Source organism: Tasmannia lanceolata, unplaced genomic scaffold (genome assembly GCF_043159265.1).
Source record: "Tasmannia lanceolata isolate RefF3 unplaced genomic scaffold, GAP_Taslan_0.1 ptg000044l, whole genome shotgun sequence".
NCBI classification, from domain to species: Eukaryota; Viridiplantae; Streptophyta; class Magnoliopsida; order Canellales; family Winteraceae; genus Tasmannia; species Tasmannia lanceolata.
In genome coordinates this window covers 14,714,030-14,734,704 of record NW_027518721.1, presented here as the reverse complement: position 1 = coordinate 14,734,704, position 20,675 = coordinate 14,714,030, and the positions used below count along the sequence as shown (strand labels likewise).

Here is a 20,675-nt window from a genome sequence, read left to right as displayed (position 1 = left end):
CTGCAGAGATGATGTGAAGTGCTAGAATAATGAGCAAAAATAAAACCCTATTTTCATTAGAGTTTTTCATTTCCCTATTTTTCAGCCACTTCTCACCTTCTCCTCACTCGTGCCCTCTCAATTCTCTTCTCTCCTACCCTCCTTGCCTCTCTCCCACTACTTAATAAACTAAAATTCCATGGAAAAACTTTCATGACTGCCAAACAAGGCCTAACTATCATGTGTCGACAAGCATGACACCATATTAGATTGTATTTTTAGGCCCCAAATTGAATGGATCGAATATAAAAATCTGCAGCGTTGCAATGCATAAATATTTATATAAATAAAAAACACTTAAAAAGAAACTTGGTGTTCTTCTCTATCCTTCTAAGTCTATACAACTTCTTATTCTCTCTTGTTTCATGCCTCTTTCTATACACCAATGACAACACATTTGAAGGTACAAATCACTCCTAAAAATGGCTAACCACATTAAAAATAGAATTGCAGTGCCCCTGAGTCCTTTTGGTAACCCAAACAACTTCATAAAAATCCCTAAAGAGACTCTTGGAGAATCTAACATAAAGGACTTAGAAAGCATACAAAGTCTCCCTCCTTTGAGTCCTTGATACCAAGCAGCTCATAGAAGGCCCACTTGGTGAAGCCATTGTCATCTCTAAGAACACCTCCAATGCCCGCCGGCCCTGGGTTACCCAAACTGTACCCATCAAAGTAATTTTAACCATCCGAGTTCAGAAGGCTTTTGATGTCTGAGCCAGAGTACAAGCTGAAGCTAGGGATGTCTTTTAGCTCATGAAATTACTCAAGGATCTTTTCATGAGAGGAGGATGCACCCATTTTTCATCCAAATAAACCGAGCCTGAAGGAAATTTCAATCAGGAACAGCTGAAAAGCTAGATGAAGCCTATATCTCTTTAAACCATTTTGATGGGAGATGAATAACGAAGTGTAAGATAATCTACTATAGAGGTGGTCTAATCTCCCTTGCCATCGGAGCTTCTTATGCACTATAATTTGCTATTCAATTTTTTATGAATGACAGATTAATAGCAGACACCCAAGTGATCCAAACTATTGAACATGTAGCAGCATGGGGCCACCCAAGTGATCTTGGTCCTTAGGGCTGCAACTCGGGTCGGGCGGGTCAGGTTTTGGAGAACCCAATCCTGCCCGAGAAATATCTCGGGTCGGGTTTTTTTCGGAAAACCCATGATTCCCAAACCCGGCCCTACCCATGATAAATCTCGGGTCGGGTCGGGTTTTTTCACGTTGACGCAATTTTTTAAGGAAAATTCTTGTTTGGCAAGGCAACTCAACTCATAGAAGTAGAAATTACACTCACATTTACACTTGAATCAAACAATGATGTAATTACACTCGCATTACACTTGAATCAAACAATGCCGTAATCAAACAATGTTGTAATTACAATCAAACAATGCTGAATCAAACGCTTGAATCAACTCAACTCATAGAAGCAGAAATTACACTCACATACAATAACAGTGGGTGCGTGGGTTTTCACTTTTAACTTGTAACTAACAATAGAAAAAAATGTACATACTATAACTTATGTAACTCGGGTCGGGTCGGGCCCCTTCAAACCCGGCTCGACCCGAGATTCATGCGGGCTTTTGAATGCTCAACGCGGCTCGACCCCAAACCCATGAAACCTGAACCCGACGCAGGTTATTTTCGGGTCGGGTCGATGAGGGTCAGGTAAAACCCGGCTCATGTTGCAGCCCTATTGGTCCTATACCAAATAGAGACCCATTCAACAGAAGAACCACAAAAATCAACAGTTGTTCCTTCTCTTTGTAGAATCCCATTTGGAAAATCCTATTTCCTGCTAGATTTGGGCAGAAAATAGGAGCAAAAATGGGATTCTACAAAGAGAAGCAACAACTGTTGATTTTAAGCTGGCTGGAAGAATGGGATTCCGTCTCCACCTGAACCGAGACGGAATGCACCTCAGGTGACAAGAAAAATGAGCTGGCTGGAAGAAACCCTCCTGGTAACCAAACAACCCAGGAAAGGGGAAAATGGAGTCATTTTTTCTTTTTCTTTCTTTCCTTTTTTTTTTTTTTGAAACGGTGAGATTCATTGAAAAGCACATGACCGAGAGAGTCAAGGCAACAAAAAGTACTAACGAAAGAGAAAACAATGCAACCAAGACTACATATCTCAAGGTGAAAGAAAATCAAAAATCTCTAAAGCCGATCTCGACGCGCTCCGCTCCCGCCCGGGCAAGCCGATCCACCTCTCCATGCGCCGATCTCCTAACATGGAGGTATTGGACCTAATGACCTTCCACACGATCGAGAATCTCATCAATAAACTCTGAAAATCTCCAGGGATAAGGGAATCTCCCATCCAACCATCTGACAACATTGAGGGAATCACCCTCTACTAGGAGGTTATCCAAGTCTCTGCCAGCCACCAATCTAATCCCCTGAAGAGCTGCCCTAACTTCCGCCTCGTTAGAATCCTTAATACCAATCGGCCCTGAGAAGACCCACTTGTTTGAGCCATTACCATCTCTAAGATAACCCAATCTCTAAGAATACCCCCAATGCCTACCAGCCCGAGATTATCCAAACTAGAACTGTAAAAATTTAACTTAAATCTACCAGAAGCATGGGGATTCAGTCCTTGGTACAGCAAATCTCTTTCTAGTATCATTTGATGTCAGTAGCCGAGTATAAACTGAAACTAGGAAGGATTTTAGCCCAAGAAATATCTCAAGATAGAATCTTCGCATAGGAAGAGGATGTACTTCTCATAATATTCCTAAACATGCAGGCATTTCTCTCTTTTGAAAGCACCCATAAAAAGGCCAACAAGACAAGCTTCCATAGGATCTTTCCCTTGCTAGGCCACGACACAAAAAACCAACTATGTAGGAGCTTCGAGATGTGAAACCCCGAACAAAGCCAAAACTCTGGCCCAAACTTCTCTAGCGTACCTGCAATGAATAAACATATGATCCACAGTCTCTCCCGCCCCCACGTATAGGGCACAATGATCAACAATAAGCATCTGGCATCAGCGAAGGTGGTCTATGGTCTGGATCCTATACCGGCAAACTGTCCATCCAAAAGCCCAAACTCTAAGAGGAACTGGAATGAACCAAACTTTGGATAGCTAGGGTCATTTTACTTTCCCAGGGAATTATAATTTTAGGTGGCAACCAAAGATCCTAAGGCCCTATTTGGATTGCAGGAATTGTCTTAAAGAGTTCGAAAAATATTTATGAAAGTTACCGTTTTGTACACTATGAAAGAGAACATGAGCCAACCTTGTTCAATTTTTTACTTAAGAGGGACATTTAACCCAAACAAAGCCTCAAGGCATTACGAAATCAAATGCAACAGAGATTGAGTCCACTATAAGTAAAAGGAGATCTGCAAATTCAATTGTTTGGGCATTAAAGAAATGTCAATGATACAGACATTAGACCATTAGTACAATGTTTACTCCCTCGAGACTTTATTTGAGGGAAGGAGATAGGGTCTCTTGGAACTCGATTTGAATTTCTTTGATTAGGTGGTTGATAGAGTTGCTCTCCAAACTCATCTCTCAAGAAAGGGTTTGGATCTTGAACTCCTCCGAATTGTTCTTAGTGAAGTTATTCTATCTCTGCATCCGTTCTTCCTCCTCTTTGTCGCAGCTATCTAGAGTTTGGAGTGTTCTAGCCCCACCCAGAATCTGCACGTTCAGGTAGACAGCGTTCTGAGTTTGAAATTCTTCTATCCAGACAATTGAACATCTCCGCCGTTGTCACATGCTCATCATTGATCATTATGCCATATGTGTGAAAGTTGGCAAAATTGTGGACCATATATTTATCCATTGCAGGTATGCCAGAGTTGCGCAGGCTACGATTCTTGAGAGATTTAGGATTTCATGGGTCTTCCACGCCCATGTATCCGACCTCCTTGATTCTTGGTTCTTCATGCCTTAGCCTAGGAAGTGCTTGATCCTTCAGTAGCTTGTGCTGCTAGTCACTATTTGGGTCTTATGGAAAGAAGAAATGCTCACACTTTCGAGAATGTAGTAAAAAAATATTCCTTTCACTTTTTCTAGGACCTTATCTTTAGTGAATTCATGGGCAAAGATCCTCCATTGTTTGTTTCAAGATGTACTTGGCTACAGATGCTGGAGAGATAATTGCGTGAGCAAAGGACCGAGAGGTGGATACGACCTCCAGATAGACTCCTCCTATTGAGCCTGGGTGGTTATAGCTTTAACTTTGACAAGTGTAGCTTGGGCAACCCTAGCCCGACGAGTATTGGAGGTCACTTGAGAGACGAAACTGGCTCAAGTAAATGTGTTTTTTCTGGTCCAATTAGAGTCCAGGATTTTAACGAGGCGGAAGTAAGAGCTATTCTTCAGGGCATTAGATTAACTGCCACAAGAGATTTGAACAACCTTATTATGGAGGGTGACTCCCTCAACACTGTCAAATGGTTGGATGCGAGACAACCCCATCTATGGAGATTCTCAGAGCTGATAGATGAGATCTTAGACCGGGTGGAGGGCCACCCGGTTTGCTACCAGCATTTTAGGAGGTCAGCTAATGGAAAGGCAAACCGGCTTGCTTGGGCTAGAGTGGTTTACCCCTCGTTGGAGATCTTTGAATTTTAACCACCTTGATTACAGTTGGTCTTGTAGCTACTTGCTTCTCTGTGTTCTTTGTTTGCATGACCTCATCAGTTCGTGGGCTTTCTTCTTCTCCTTAATAACTTTCCGCAATTTCCAAGAAAAAAAATACTCCCTCAAGATTTGATCCAAGAGCAATAAATGAGGTAGCAAATAATCCTTGCCAGATGAGGGACTAATAAGGAAGTAACAAGAATGCGTTAGGCCTGCTTCTGTAACTTGCAGAAGGATTATGAGAGGAAGATCATCAGATTTCTTTTACTATCCCATTTTTGTTTTGACTGTTGTCATAAAATAATAATAAAAGCATTTTATTTTCTTTCCTTCAGTATTTAATTTGGTTGCTTATGTAATTTGGTTGCTTATTTAATTTTGGTGAGGTGAAACAGGGGCACAGGGCTCTGTTGCAGTTTCACAGATAAATAGGGCTCCACTCTTTTATACGACCAGATTCAAGAATTACAAGAACAGTTTTGTTTTTCAATATTCCTTTGGTCGAAAGGAAAACAATTCTGATTTCTCTGGGACCAATTAGAGAAATGAGATTATTGCTATTGGACATAAGAAAAGAGAGAGAGAGAGAGAGAGAGAGAGAGAGAGAACATACCCTGCACAATCGCGTCACCCTAATCAAACTGCGGCTCTAGCAAACGTAAAAGACAGAACCCAACCCACTGAAACCCAACTTTCCATCAAATTCATCTTTGTGAAGGCTCCACGGTCCGGATGTTTGCAGCCGTCATACCTTCGATTCTATCTTTGGTGATCTCCACAAAATGGCCCACCATTTCGTGGAACTGCTTCAGCCCAGACAAGGGAAGAATGATGGAAGATCGGTCTGCACCAGCTACCTGCAGCAGCATTTTGGAAAAATCACTGTCAAAATGACAATAGTCATGATCAAATGAAAGTTAAAAAAAAAAAAGGTTTTAAACGTGAAATTCCACTTGGATATGATGAGGACCAGAGTCCAAGACGACTCCAAACAAAGTTGGAGTCGTCTAAATTGACCTGAATTCTGATGGTGTTTAGCCAACTTGGTTAGTTTATCAAAGTACTCATTCAAGTTTGTAGACACTGATGAAATGATTGTAATAAAAGTAAAAAAATGAAGAAATAGTGGCGGCTGCTTACCTCAGATATCCTCAAGAAATGGCCCCTGTTGTTGCTCCCCAAATCAAAGAAAAACCTCTTTTGATCAGCTCTGATTACTTTGGAAACCCCCAAGCTTCCAAGTTCGTCCTGTGGGGGCAATTCAATCGGCCGGTCAACATTTAAATCAGACGCAGGTGCCGGCTGACTATTGTGTCCTGATATAAACCCAGCACCCACATCATCTGAAAGCCCTGCAAGTCGTTCAGAAGGTTCCGAATTTTGCTGTTTTCATATGAAAAGACAATGACCCACAAAATGAGGAGACGAAGCTCCAAAGTACAAAATAATATATACAACCAAAAAAGAAAAATTCACATATTAAAAACCTGATTGGGCAGGATGAAAAGACGAGATGCTTCATTGATCTCAGCCAAAATGTTCCTAAATGCAGCCCACCCTTCATCACGGACACTTCCTGCAGGAATGATAATTGTGCTGCGGTTTCTGCTAACTGATGCCTCTGAAACCTGACAAATATTACAACTTCTATCATTTTTCATATTGAAACTTGGCAAACCCAGCTTAGACTTTGACACATAAGGACTCAGGGCATAAAAGATGGCTTCTTTGATATGATCGAATTGCAAATGAAAAGATAGACAACATAAATAAACAAAATATGGAGTTAGGCTCAAAACTATGCCAGAGAAGATGCTTTGCAGATATGCCGAAGAAGGGAACAAGAGGCCCCCGTAAGTCTGCTTTTTTGAAAGATGTTGTTAAGTGAATTGGGAGGAGGCCCCATAAGTCTGCTTTTTATGTGAAAAATGTTATTAACTGAATTGGGAGCTATATGGTCATGAAAATAATGAGTTTAAATGGTGGATAATTGTCTCGTTTTTTTTTTCCTTTTTGAGACAGTGGGAAGAAACTTTATTAAAAGAAAAAGGAACTACAAGAGATTGCCCTCATACATGCATTCCCTGTGGCTTCCACTCTTCGCAAGCAAATCGTCAACGTAAATAGCAGATGTAGGAATAAGAGAGAAATCACATATTGCCACAGATAAATCCCAAAATGGTGAATAGTATGGGGTTGGGGTTGAAAAGGGAACAGGGGTAATGTAAAAACATTTAGTCATCAGGCAACAAGAAAATGCATAAATGGTAAAGGTAGCTCAAAAACTAATTAGTCTGGTTGCTAGAGTACAATGCTGGTATCTGCAATACCTGCAAGAAGAATGTACATGAAACACTCCCACAATCCTGACGTTCAGATGACGTTCAGATAACTGTAAGAGTCAGACTGAAGTACATGTGCAGCACCAAACTGTGATACTAGCGCAGAAAAGATCTATGATTTGTGGACACATACACGAGTGTCGTGTGTCGACACCACGGAGTATCAAACATGGCAAACCCCCAAAATTTAGAAATGGGGACACATCTAAATAGAAAGTATATAATCATGATTTGTCAATACGGATTCATGTGTTGAGTTTCGACAAAGATACGAGTTGTCCGACAAGGCAACATCTAAAAATCTAGAAATGGTGACACGTACATATACATAAAATTATTGATCATAATTTGTAACAATATAAATATGGTATTCATATAATTTTTTTTTTTGAATGGTAAGTATTCATTTAATAAACTAATAAAGTTTAGAATTAATACCTTTAAAAAAAAATAGAAGTAATCAACTATGATGTAAAACAAACATGAGATAATGAAATAACAATGCATTCATCAATTTAATCTAGTTTTCTTTTCAAAAAAATCAACGTAATCTAGTTATCTTCCATCTCCAGTAAGAGTTTGTTTAGGGTTTTAGGTTTAGGGGAGGGGATATAACAGCAAATATTAGTTAAAGACGAGCTAAAAGAAGAGTTAATAATAATAAAAGATATAATAATAAAAGAGGTGGGTTCTTTCTCTTTTCTTTTTGCTTTGGGTGTAGTCCAAGGCGTGTATTTTCCTCTGTTTTGTTTTCTTTTTGCTTCCCTTTGTACTGACCATCTTGGTCGTTGCTTAATTTAATATAGTCCTGCTGTCATTCAAAAAAAAAAAAAAAAAGAGGTAAACGCACTATTCAATAATAAAACATGTCACACTTGACACAGTATAAAAATATGTCCACACGGCCACATTAACTCTAACACTCATAGCAGTGCATTTAAAAGTGTCCAAAGGTGTGTCGACATGTGCACGTGTTGTGTCGGACACGGCAAGACACGTGTCGAGGCAATAAATTCAAAGTGTCGGCTAAATAATAGGAAAAGATAAAATCATTGTGGAACTATATATAGGGAGGAATGAAGCACTGGCAGAGGCAAACACAAACACGAGAGAGAGAGAGAGAGAGAGAGAGAGAGAGAGAGAGAGAGAGAGAGAGAGAAGAAGAAGAAAAACTGGAGAGCATAACCCACTCCAGTGCACCGTCTAATAAGAGCAGTACAACACGGCACACAAGTGTCAGTGGGTGCACGCCAATGAGGGTGAGGTCCCCTTTGCAATTATACGGCGGGAGAAGAGGTGAGGCTACAAGCCAGTTAATCCATGAAGCTGAAGATTTTTTGATGGAATGTGCGGGGGTTTGACAATACAGAGAAGAGGGTGTGGTGATGAAGATGGTGGCAAGGTAAAGACCCCCTATCGTGGCCCTCCCAGAAACAAAGCTACAAGGTATGTCAAGATATGTGTTGAAGGGCCTGGGGCTGAATAGCAGTATTGAGTGGGTAAACTTGGATGCTGTTGGAACTGCTCGTGGGGTGCTGGTATCCTGGAATCAGTCAACTATGACATTCAAAGATTGGCCCGTTGGCACTTTTTCGGTCTCCGTCCTTTCGCATGCAGATAACCACATCAAATTGGTCTTGACTAGTGTATAAACCTAACTATGATACACTGCGGAAACAGACGTGGAGGGGGCTTGATGATGTTCACATTAGTATTTGATTGAATTAGGATTCTGAAACTTGTAGCACATTAGTATTTGATTTAAATTAAAACTCAAACCTACTTATTTAATTTATTTTAGAGGGATTTTCAATTTATTTAATTCCTAAAATTATTTTTTTGTCGAAGGTTTTTTGACAAGAATATTGGAAGAGATAATATTGTTGCTTATTTCCTAGTTTTTTTCCAAAAAAAATGGAAGGGAAATAAAAAAACGCTAAACTGATTAAATGGGTTGGGGGCTAAATTTGCCATTTAAAAACTTTAACGGGCAAGTTTGTGAGTTTTAGGGACCTTTTAGCAAATATTTTCTAAAAGTAGGATTGTTCAGCTAATATGCGTTTCTTAGGGACTAATTAGCAATTATTTTGTCATATAGGGACTGATCAGCAAAAATCCCTTACTTAAATAACTTTACATGTAAATACTGAGAAGAGGAAGAGAAGAGGACCACCAAGAAGAGAGGAAGACTAGCAAGAGACAAGGAGGGTAGATAGGAAACGTGTTTCCCACGTTTCTGAAACGGGATTCCCAAAAATTGGGGAATCGAGAGGATTCCCGTTTCCGAATCGCGTTTCAGGGAATTGTGATTCCCCATTCTGACTAGAGATTCCTGCTTCCTTTGGATGGAGGCTTCTGCTGATGGGATTGGGGAGAAATTTCTGTGCGAAGTAGATGAATTGCAGGTTGAAGGGGACAGCAAGAGAAGAATCAATAAGGAGTACAAGAGAGTCGAGGTCCTTGAGACGATTGGGAGAGTTGATAAGGCAGAAAGGTGTAAGGCTCAATGTTACCTATAACATGGTCCATTCCAATACGTTGTATGAGAATGGCTACATGGTATGATGGTAGACAGGTATGTGGTACAATGAGGGTAGGCTTACTTGGTTCGCTATTCGTGATTGCAGGTGGATTTGAAGCGCTAATTCGAATCGCTCTAGTACTGCAAATATACATACATACATACACACAAACACATATATGTATGTATATGTCCATATGGTTTCATACATTTTTTTGCAAAAATATCATTCCATAGCTCATACTACATTACATTTAATGAACAAAATGAACATGGCATAAAAGGATTGGAAACTAGTGAAAAAGTCAAATGAAGTGAAATTTATGAGGAAATAGCTCCAAGTCAACACGATGCAGCCAAGGTTTCAAATTTCGGTTTCGAGGTTAATTTCGGTCCCCTCCGAAACCGAAATTTCAGCCGAAATGCCGAAATTTGGTAAAGGGGCTCGAAATTTCAGTTTTTTGGCTCAAAATTTCGGCTGAAATTTTGGAAGGGATTAAAATATTATTTTTTTTCCGAAATTTTGGCGAAATTACAAAAATTTCCGAAATTTGGTACATTTCGCCAATTTCGGCCATTTTGGTTTCGGTGGGTGCAGCTGACATTACCCACCTACAGTCAGTGTTGAATGGATTCGGATTCGCGGGTCAGGATCCGACACGGATTCGAGGTGTCGGATTCGGCAAACCCCCAAAAGTAGGAGTCGGATTCAGTAATCTTTAAATAAAATAAAATTTTCAAAATTTAAAATTTATATATATATATATATATATATATATATATATATATATATAGAGAGAGAGAGAGAGAGAGAGGAAAGTGTTGGTGAGCTTAAGCTCACCAAACTTATGGTGAGCTAGCTTGCCCAATCACATGGGTCCCACATTTTGGGGAGTGATCCAAACCATTCATTTGCAAGGCCTTATCATAGATAGGGGGTGTACCAAAAATCAGCTCCATAGGATCATCTTAACCCCTCCATTTGTGGAGGACAAAAATGGGGCAAATTTGTGTCTGTCCATTTTTGTCCTCCACAAATGGAGGGGTTAGGATGATCCTATGGAGCTGATTTTTGGTACACCCCCCATCTATGTAAGGGACTTTCAAATGAATGGTTTGGATCATCCTAACAAAGTGGGCCCCCATGTGATTGGGCAAGCTAGCTCACCATAAGTTTGGTGAGCTTAAGCTCACCAACAGTATATATATATATATATATATATATATATATATATATATATATAGAGGAAAAGGATTGTGAGCTTGAGCGCTGGAACCTTATGGTGCGCTTGAGCTCTCAAACCCATGTGGCCCACATTGTTAGGATGATCCAAAGCATTCATTTGGAAGGCCCTTACATAGATAGGGTGTGTACAAAAAATCAGCTCCATAGGATCATCCTAACCCATCCATTTGTGGAGGTCAAAATGGACAGACCACAAATCTGCCCATTTTTGCCCTCCACTTTTGGAGGGGTTAGGATGATTCAATGGAGCTGATTTTTGGTACACACCCTATCTATGATAGAGCCTTGCAAATGAATGGTTTGGATCCTCACAGAAATTGTGGGACCCATGTCATTGGTGCACTCAAGCGCACCATTTGATTCCAGCGCTCAAGCGCACCAACACATTCCTCATATATATATATATATATATATATATATATATATATATATATATATATATATATATATATATTTTGAAAAGCAATAATTTCATTAATATTTGGAATGCAATCGGGACCAGAGGTCCCAGCCTGCTTGTACAAATATTAGAGATCTCGGACAGGACCAGTAGATTACAAAAACCTTCTTACAGAAGAAAGGATACAGGTATCCTTCTCATGAACGAAGTGCACATTAAAGAGATGAAATAATTTCCAAACCCTCCCGTTCTGCCCCCGCTTTAGCCAAAGTGTCAACCATTTCATTTGTTGTTCGTCTTCGGTGCTCAAGTCGCGTGTTGAGCACTCGCATTAAATCCAATATTTCCGCCACAAACTCTTGTAGCCTCCAAGGGCCTTTTGAAGATTCAGAGGCCCAAGCAACCACATTTGAGGAATCGCCTTCAATGATGAGCGGGCGTTGGTCGTGTTCGGATGCCCATTGTAGACCAAAGAGTAGAGCTCTAACCTCAGCCTCATTAGAGTCACATATTCCGCATGGCCCTGAGTAGGACATAACTACTGCGCCTGAAGAGTTCCTAATAACTCCTCTGATCCCCGCTCTTCCAGGATTGCCCTTAGAGCTACCATCGAAGTTTAATTTCATTCATCCCGGTGGTGGGCATGACCATTTTGGTTTGGGCTTGGAGCGAATAGTTCTGTCCCAGATTATTGACCACCAATTTCTTATAAAGTCATCCATTACATAAGGAGTCTGTTTCTTGGTTTTTGTCCATGAAATCATTTCCACTTTAGCATCCGATGCTACACGGGTCACACTTCTACTTTTTTCTTGAAAGATACGTCTATTGCGCTCTTTCCAGATATTCTAGACTATGGCATATGGAGCTGTTGTCCAGAGGCATCTTCCCATTTCTCCAAAAGGTCCAGAGCGCCATCCAGAGAGGAGGGAGCAGATCGACTGAGGGAAGACCTAGGAGACCCCAAAAGATGCAATCGTTGTAGTCCAAATATGATAAGCATACGGACAATGCAACATAGATGGTCCAGGGTCTCTTCGCTTTGGTGACATAGGACACACATACTAGCCATACTAAAATGTCTTCTCTTGAGACGATCACATGTGTTTATCTTCCTGTGGATCAATGTCCATCCAAAAGCTACTACCCTTGGTGGGGCCAGTGACTTCCAAATTCGTTTTGCCGGGGACGGATCACCTTCATTTAACAAAAAGAAAAAAGACTTAGCAGAGAAGTCCCCACTTGGAGAGGGGATCCAAATTCTTTCATCCTCTTTATGTTGCGAGCAGTAGGTACCTTCCAGGCTAAGTAGTCTTTGGAATTCCTGAATTTCATCATCCTTGAGATCTCGACGCAAGCGAATATCCAAAAACCCTCTTCCACCCTGTCCTTCTCTTACCAAGTAATCCGCTACAGTTGCTTCTTGATTCGAAGCAAGTCTAAAAAGCCCCGGAAATTCCAAGCAGAATTTTGATTGACCACGCCACGGGTCCAACCAAAACCTTACATCGGTACCTATTCCAACTCTATAACGGATTGACCGATCAAAATCCTCTTTAACAGAGCAAATGGATTTCCAAGCACCTGAACCTTTACCACCCGTAGGTTTTTTGAAACTCCAATCCCCCCATTCAGACCCGTATTTTAATCCTGCCACCCGATGCCATAGAGCAGTTTTCTCTTTGCCATATCTCCAGAGCCACTTGCCAATCAAAGATTTATTGCATAGTCTAATCTTTCCAATACCCAGGCCCCCGTTAGTCTTTGACTGTGTTACTTTGTCCCAGCTAATTAGGTGCCTTACCTTTTTTGATGTACCATTTCATCCTATAAAAAGTCTCTTTGTAGTCGCTCAATTCTCAGTGCCACCTTAACAGGTATCTTGTACAAAGACATGAAATATACAAGTAAATTGGAGAGGGCTGCTTTGATTAATGTAATCCTTCCCCCAAAAGAGATATATCTTTTCTTCCAAGTAGCCAATTTCCTTTCAATTCTTTCTACTACCGGTCCCATTGGGAGGCCGATGGGATGCCAAAGCCTAGAGGTAGACCCAAGCTTATGGTCTACCTCTAGTGCCCAATCACATGTGGGCCCACTTTGTTAGGATGATCCAAAGCATTCGTTTGAAGGCCCTTACATAGATGGGGTGTGTACCAAAAATCAGCTCCATAGGATCATCCTAACCCATCCATTTGTGGAGGTCAAAATGGACAGACACTGTTTGTCCACAAATCTGCCCATTTTTGCCCTCCACTTTTGGAGGGGTTAGGATGATTCAATGGACCTGATTTTTGGCACACACCCTATCTATGATAGGGCCTTGCAAATGAATGGTTTGGATCACCACAAAAAATGTGGGACCCCTCTGATTGGGCACTCGAGCGCACCATAAGCTTGGTGTGCACCAACAGTTTCCTCATATATATATATATATATATATATATATGAGAAAACGGTTTCTACATACAAGTGTAGATAAGTTATCTACACACTAGCTTAAAATACAGTGGAGACCCACATTGTTTGGGTGATCCAAACCATTCATTTGATTGGCCCTCACATAGATAGGGTGTCCACAAAAAATCAGCTCCATAGGATCATCCTAACCCTTCGAATCGTGGAGGCAAAAAATGGACAGATTTGTGAAGGTTTATACACGTCCATTTTACCTCCACAAATCGTAGGGTTGGGATGATCCTATGGAGCTGATTTTTTGTGGACACCCTATCTATGTGAGGGCCAATCAAATGAATGGTTTGGATCACCCAAACAATATGCCCTCCACTGTATTTTAAGCTAGTGTGTAGATAACTTATCTACACGTGTGCAGAAACCGTTCTCTCTCTCTCTCTCTCTCTCTCTCTCTCTCTCTCTCTATATATATATATATATATATATATATATATATATATATATTTATGAAAATTTTGAGGGTAGAGGATGAAGCGAGTTTTGTATTGGAGGAAGGGGGTCGATGTTCGAGGGTCGAGGCGCTAGGGTTTGTATTGAAAGAGTACGGTTGTACTTTCATATAAAATAAAGTTAAGAAGAAAATATGTTTAAAGGGAAAATATATAGGATTCGCATTTCAAAAGAGGCAATGATGAATCGGATTCGCCCGAAAAAACAGGATTCGCGCAGGACAAGGCTACGACAAGAATCCGGATGTGTCCCACGTGAATACATGTCCGATTCGGATGCGGAGACGTGTCGACACAGATTCGGCAGAGGGGGGCAAAGAATCCGTGCAATAAAGCCTGCAATATGTTGAGGACACATTTTGATCTTTTGCGATGCGTAAAAGGATCAGATTCGTAGTCACAAGGGAACCCGTGTATGCTGTGAGGCGGTTTTGGGATGTTTTGATGGACATTCTCATAGGGGAATTGGATGTTGCTTCGATGGCCGACGTTCTTGGATGCCGTGTGGCTAAAAAATATCTCTGATATTTTTTAAAATATCATTTTGAAAATATCACAATATTTTGTGATTTTTTAATAAAACGACAAAATCCCAAATTTTTCAAAAGATTTTGAAAAATCATCAAAATATTTTTATTTTTTATTTTTTACTGAGAAAATAAAATGAAATATCGCGATAAATTCACAATATTATTTGTTGTTCGAATTTAATTGTTAGATTTTATATTTATATAATTTAAAATTTTTTGAATGGGTTTTTAAAATTTTGTTTTCAGTTTTACCCAACATAAACCCCAAAATAACAAAAAAAATAAAATATCTCGAGATACACCCTTCTTGTGAAATTTATAGGACATATTTATGACTATGGTTGGAAGGCCGTCGAAGGCTTTCATTTCCTCGACCTATCTCGGGCTTCCTTTGTGTTTGAAGGCCTTCCAAGGCTTTCATTCCCTCGACCTATCTCAGGCATACTTTGATTTTGAAGGCCCTCCAAGGCCCTTTTGGGATCAAGTGGTGAAGGCCCTCCAGGCAGTGCTAGTTTGACGTCTCTCAACCGACGACGAATCCTAATCCCACCAGCTTTGATAGGTTTACAGACTTCCTACCAACTGCCTTGATGCATCTTCTTATCATTGGCACCTCCCCATAAAAAGTTCATTTGAATCTGCTCAATTCTCATGATTACACTAACAACATAATTATATGTGCAGCTCTCAACTACATCGTTGACTCATCTTCCACTATCAGCTCACCCACTAACTTTATCTTAAATATTTTAATTCCCATGAGAAGGAAACTTATCTCCACTTCGTTGGAATCAGCCCTACCTATGGGCCCAGAGAAACACCAAAGAGCATTCCCATATCTATCTCTTAGAAGTCCCCATATTCCTGCTGGTCTGGGGTTGGCAAACTAACTTCAAATTTCAACTAATTTACATCAGATGGAAGCCACTTCCAAACAGCAGTAACTTTCTTTTCAAACTTTCTTTTTCAAAATGTTGCTGAGAAGAACTTCAAGTCATTTTTAAAAGAAGTCCTGATAAAGGAAGTTAATTAGCTCTTGTCAAATTACAAGTAAAAAAACAAGAGTTATCTGTACAGAGCTCCCAACCACTTCGTCGATGCAACAAGCAATCCTCCAAAGCCCTCTACAGTTGCCTTCGGCCCAAAACATAGCATTGGACGAATCATCTTCCACAATAAGCTCACCCACAAACTTTCTCTTAAATATTTTAATTCCAATGAGAAGGAATCTTATTCCCGCTTCATTAGAATCAGCCCTTCCTATGGGCCAAGAGAAACACCAAAGAACATTCCCGTCGCTATCTCTAAGAACTCTCCCTATTCCAGCTGGTCCTAGGTTTGCAAACGAACTTCCATTGAAGTTCAACTTATTTACATCAGCTGGAGGCCGCTTCCAAATGGCGGTAAATTTCCTTTTCAAACCATTCCTAAGAAGAAGTTCAGGTCATTTTTTAAGGAAATCGCGATAAAGGAAGCAGACAAACTCCTTTCAAACCAGATCCCTTTGAGTAATGTTTGCTTTGATCCTACCATTCAAAAAAAAAAATGTTTGCTTTGATCTTACATAGAAACTGATTGGATGATAACTCTTACTCATCGAACGTTCACTTGTTTCTTTTGTTCCAAATGCACCAAATTGTTGCACTAAAAGCCACCTTCCACAAGAAACAGCCCGGAACCCGTGTGAGTACATCTCCAGCCAACAAACAAATTAGTAATAGATCTTGGCATGGCCCACAAGAACCCAAACCAAATAAGGACCTGATTCCAAAATTTGTTAGTAAAGGAGCAGTGAAGCAGCAAATAATCAATCAATTCCTCTTTCTTGCAAAGGATACAAAGGTTCACCAAGTAAAGGCTTCTTTTGGGCAACCGGTCAGTTGCATTGATTTTCTTGAGGAAAATAGTCCAAGAGAGACATTGGATGCACAAAGGACCTGGCCCTTTCCTAGCTCGGTTTGGAGAGGCATATGCCATTCCAAACTAAAGTTAAGGCATCACGAAAATCACAAGGCATTTTACCACCTCGACGATTTTTCATAGCTTCACACCATGATGTAAGTCTTTTGCATCAAGGCAAATGCCGTTAAAAACCACAAAAAACCAACCAGTAAGTGTAAAACAAAGTGAGTTGGCCCCATTATCATAACATGTTCATGCGGATATCACTAACCTATATATATTGAACCACAATGATTTGTAAGAAAAAAAGAGCATAGCATGGGACCGAAGTGAAAAATCTAATATATATAGAATGATCAAGCTTTGTATTAATGAAAAAGCGGAAGAACCCACGACAGAGATGATCTTATACAAGCAAGACAAAGATGCATACAATCTACAAAACATACTAAACCAGACAAGACAAAGAAGTTAGGGGGAAATAAGTCAATAATCTCCAGCTAATCCTTAACAACTCCAGATCAGGCAAGCCTGTCCGCAACACTATTAGCCGATCTCCTGACATGCTAATAGCATATCAGGTATCCCTCAACTCGCTCCTGAATCTCTACAATCATATCTGCAAACCTCCACAAGTGAGTATGGCTCCCATCATTCCACCCGATAACGTTGAACGGGTCTCGTCCCACGATCAGTCTTCCCATGTCTCTGCTCTCAGTGGTCTTGATACTCTGCAAGAGCGCCCTCACTTCCGCCTCATTGGAGTCCTTGACCCTGAAGGGGCGAAAAAGGCCCACTTTGTGAGATCTGTCTCATCTCTCAGAACTCCCCCTACTCTTGCGAGTCCGTGTTTACCAATGCTCGACCCTTCAAAATTTAGCTTCACCAAACCAAGGTCTATAGGAGTCCAACTGGGTGATGGGCTAACGAGATCTCAACCATTTCCTTGCTAGCACAAATCTTCATCCAGCACAGTCTAAGGTTGTAATATAGGTAATCCCAAAGCAAGACAAGGGTTCCACCCAAGATACAGCGAGTACCGTAATCTTCATGTCGAAAAAGTGCGGTCCTTTCGCAGAACTTTTGAACATGCGGGTGTTTCTCTCCTTCCATAAGACCAAGATAACAGCCAGCAACACTACTATCCATAAAATCCTCCCTTTTCTGGGCCAAGGCATCCATGATTAGCAGTCCAATAAATCGGCCATCCGTGTAGGGAACACCAATGACACCCCAAATCTGCCTAGGATGCAGCTTTAAACGTCTCAGGCTAACCTGTAATGAAGGAACAAATGGTCCACTAATTCACCTGCCCGCACGTCAAAGGCGCAATGGTCCACAATAAAGACTTACAGTTGAGTAGGCAATCAACCGTCGGAATATTATCCTGAAAAGCAAAAAAAAAAATCCTACCCTGAAAAGCAGTCCAAACAAACGTGCAGTTGCCCCCGCGCTATGTGCATAGGGTTGCATATGCAGCACCTTTGGTAGGTTCAGTTCAAAAAAAAAAAACCGGTGCAACCAAACAAGCAAACTCTAGAACGCGCAGGAGTGTGCCAAACTCAAATCACAGATGCGAAGAGAGATGGCCAAGAACAATATGATGATCGAAAAACTTGACGCTAAAAACCTCAAATGTATTTAAGATCCAATCTCTTTGGTCATGTCACTGCCCACCTTAATGTAAATGAAGTCAAGAGTGTCCAAGAGAAGAGCAATTCGGTAAATCTTTCTATCAAAGAAGTTTCGCCTAAAGTTAATCTTCCATGAGATCCGCTCCTCCTCCCACTAAAGTAGTCCTGGACAAAGGATTCATTGTCAGTAGCCACAGCGAAAATGTCAAGGAACATCACAATTAGGGGCATCTCTTTGCACCATACGTCGCACAAAATTTAATGATATCTCCTTTGAAAAATATGCCCGATCCCTTCGGAGAACCTATGTTTTGTCTCAAATGTCTCTCCATACAGTCAACCCACTCCACCGCTTCTGTTCTTGTCATCACATGTCCAATCTCGGTGGGGACCGAGACCTAAATTTGGCGAAATTTCGAATTTCGGCCTTTACCAAATTTCGACAGGAATTTCGGAATTTCGGTCCTAAATTTCGAGAAAATGCAATTTAAAAAGGAAAAAAAAAATGTTACAAAATTTAGGCCAAATTTTCGGAATTTTTCGAAATGAATTCAATAAGCTTTTTTAATTATTACCAAATTTTGACCGAAATTTCGAAATTTCAGGGGCCCGAAACTGGTACCGAAACCGAAATTTTAAACCATATGTCCAATAACCATTGCAGGCTCCCTGCATACTATCAATAACTCTAGTCCAAAGTTGATGTCTCCCAAGCCATGCCTCTACAACTACTTTTGAAGCAAAGCTTTTTTAACGTCACTCAAATTTCAGAATCCTAGGCCACCAAATTCATCTAACAAGGTGGCTCTTCATCTTCTCCTCTGAGTCGCCCCATAGAAAGTCCCTCTGAATCTACCCGATATAATTAATCACACCAACCGGGCATCTAAATAAAGAGAGGAATTAAATAGGAATATTTGTTGTTTATACATATAACCATTAAACATCCACCAAAAGTTGGGTTGCGGCTATTTTGTACTAGGCATAACTAGAAAATAGATCCAACTGAGAGTGATTAAGAAGAGGACAGACCCAAAGTACTATGTAGGTCAGAAATGAAATTGGTCAAAACATGAAAAGCAAAAATCAAGATAGGATCCTAAAAGTGTAAAGTAATGCTTGAATTTCAAGTTTTTCCTTCCATACAATTGCTTGCAGTCATCACACTAGTTACTCAAATTCTGATATGAAGCAGCAGCAAAGTAAAGAATCGCAACTAAAGATACAAACTCCAATTCACCAAGTTTACCTATATATGAGCCAAAAATCACAATGCTTGATTGAATGAGCATTACAACAATAATAAGAAAAAAAAAATCACAACTATGTCCATTAACCCCAATTCGCCAAGCTTACCTATATATGCACCAAAACACTTGAATGTTTGATTGAATGAGCATTACAACAATAATAATAAAAAACTTGATATGTAATCCATTCCGTACTCAATGTTCAGAAACAAGATCAACTAAATCATGTAAAACTACCAAATCCTTTTTGCTCAAATAAAAAACAGAAGAATGGTGAGAATACCTTCAAAAATCGCCCTCTTTTATTCTCACCAATATCAAAGTAGAACACCTAATAGATAAACAATACCCATCAGACTCACAGATATATACCCATTTCCATAACCCGCAAAAAAAATAAAGAAAAAAGACAGAAAAGCAAAAACTTTCTAATCATAGAGAACAAAAAATGACTAAAAACTCGAATTTGAATACCTTGGTATCAAGCTGCAATTCTTTGCTGAAAATCTCTTGATCATCTGAATTCAAGTAGTAATTGAAGAGATTCAAAAACCATTCAATACCTCTGACCGGCACAATAATCGTAGATCTCGTTGCCGATGTTTTTTCAGAGATCTTGAGATATCGACCACGAGGATTCTCTTTCAGATCGAAGTAGAATAGCTTGTGTTCTACCTGTAGGGTTTTGCAAACTAGCTCTACGTCATTTCCACCAGATCCCCCCTCCATTTCCCAAAACAAAGCCCCCTCAAACCCTAACCCTAGAAGAAATTCTACTCTCTTTATTACAAATTAAACATTTCAGAATTTGGAAAACCGTGAGGCTAAGTTGGGAGAATTAGGGTTTGGAGAGGGAGAGAATTAGCCATTGTTGTGATTTCTTCTTCTTCTTCTTCTAAATCTGTATCTTCTTCTTCTTCTTCTTGAGAGAATTATGGTTAGGGTTAGAGGCCATGGTCTTTGATAGAGTGCCATAGTCACGCCCTTTTTAACGGCTCACTCCTAACGAATCGCGTTTTTACTCCTCCCCTTCCAGTGCACAATGTTACCTTTCGGTAAATATCGCCTGGCACTACTATGTCTTGATAATTGCACAAACTCAGCTTGACTTTTCTTTTTTCAATTTCCTTTTAAGAGCTTTTTGGGAATTGTAATAAATTTTGACATTTGTTTAAATAATAAAAGATCAGATGAGTTAGTGCAATTATCAAAACACGGCAGGGCCAATACCAGTAGCCTTAGGGGGCCGTTTGGATACACGGATTTT

The 20,675-nt window shown here is 40.1% G+C and overlaps 1 protein-coding gene across 1 annotated transcript; it reads right to left on the bottom strand.

The window, feature by feature from the left end:
• Window positions 1–5,075: 5,075 nt before the first annotated feature.
• Window positions 5,076–20,380, bottom strand: LOC143863776 (transcription factor Pur-alpha 1-like). The gene is made up of 5 exons (XM_077374540.1): window positions 19,883–20,380; window positions 19,692–19,739; window positions 6,147–6,287; window positions 5,800–6,042; window positions 5,076–5,516 (listed from the first exon to the last, which is right to left on the bottom strand). Exons 1-5 carry the CDS (start codon window positions 20,135–20,137, stop codon window positions 5,364–5,366), a joined length of 840 nt encoding a protein of 279 aa, XP_077230655.1. The 5' UTR covers window positions 20,138–20,380; the 3' UTR covers window positions 5,076–5,363.
• Window positions 20,381–20,675: the final 295 nt, after the last annotated feature.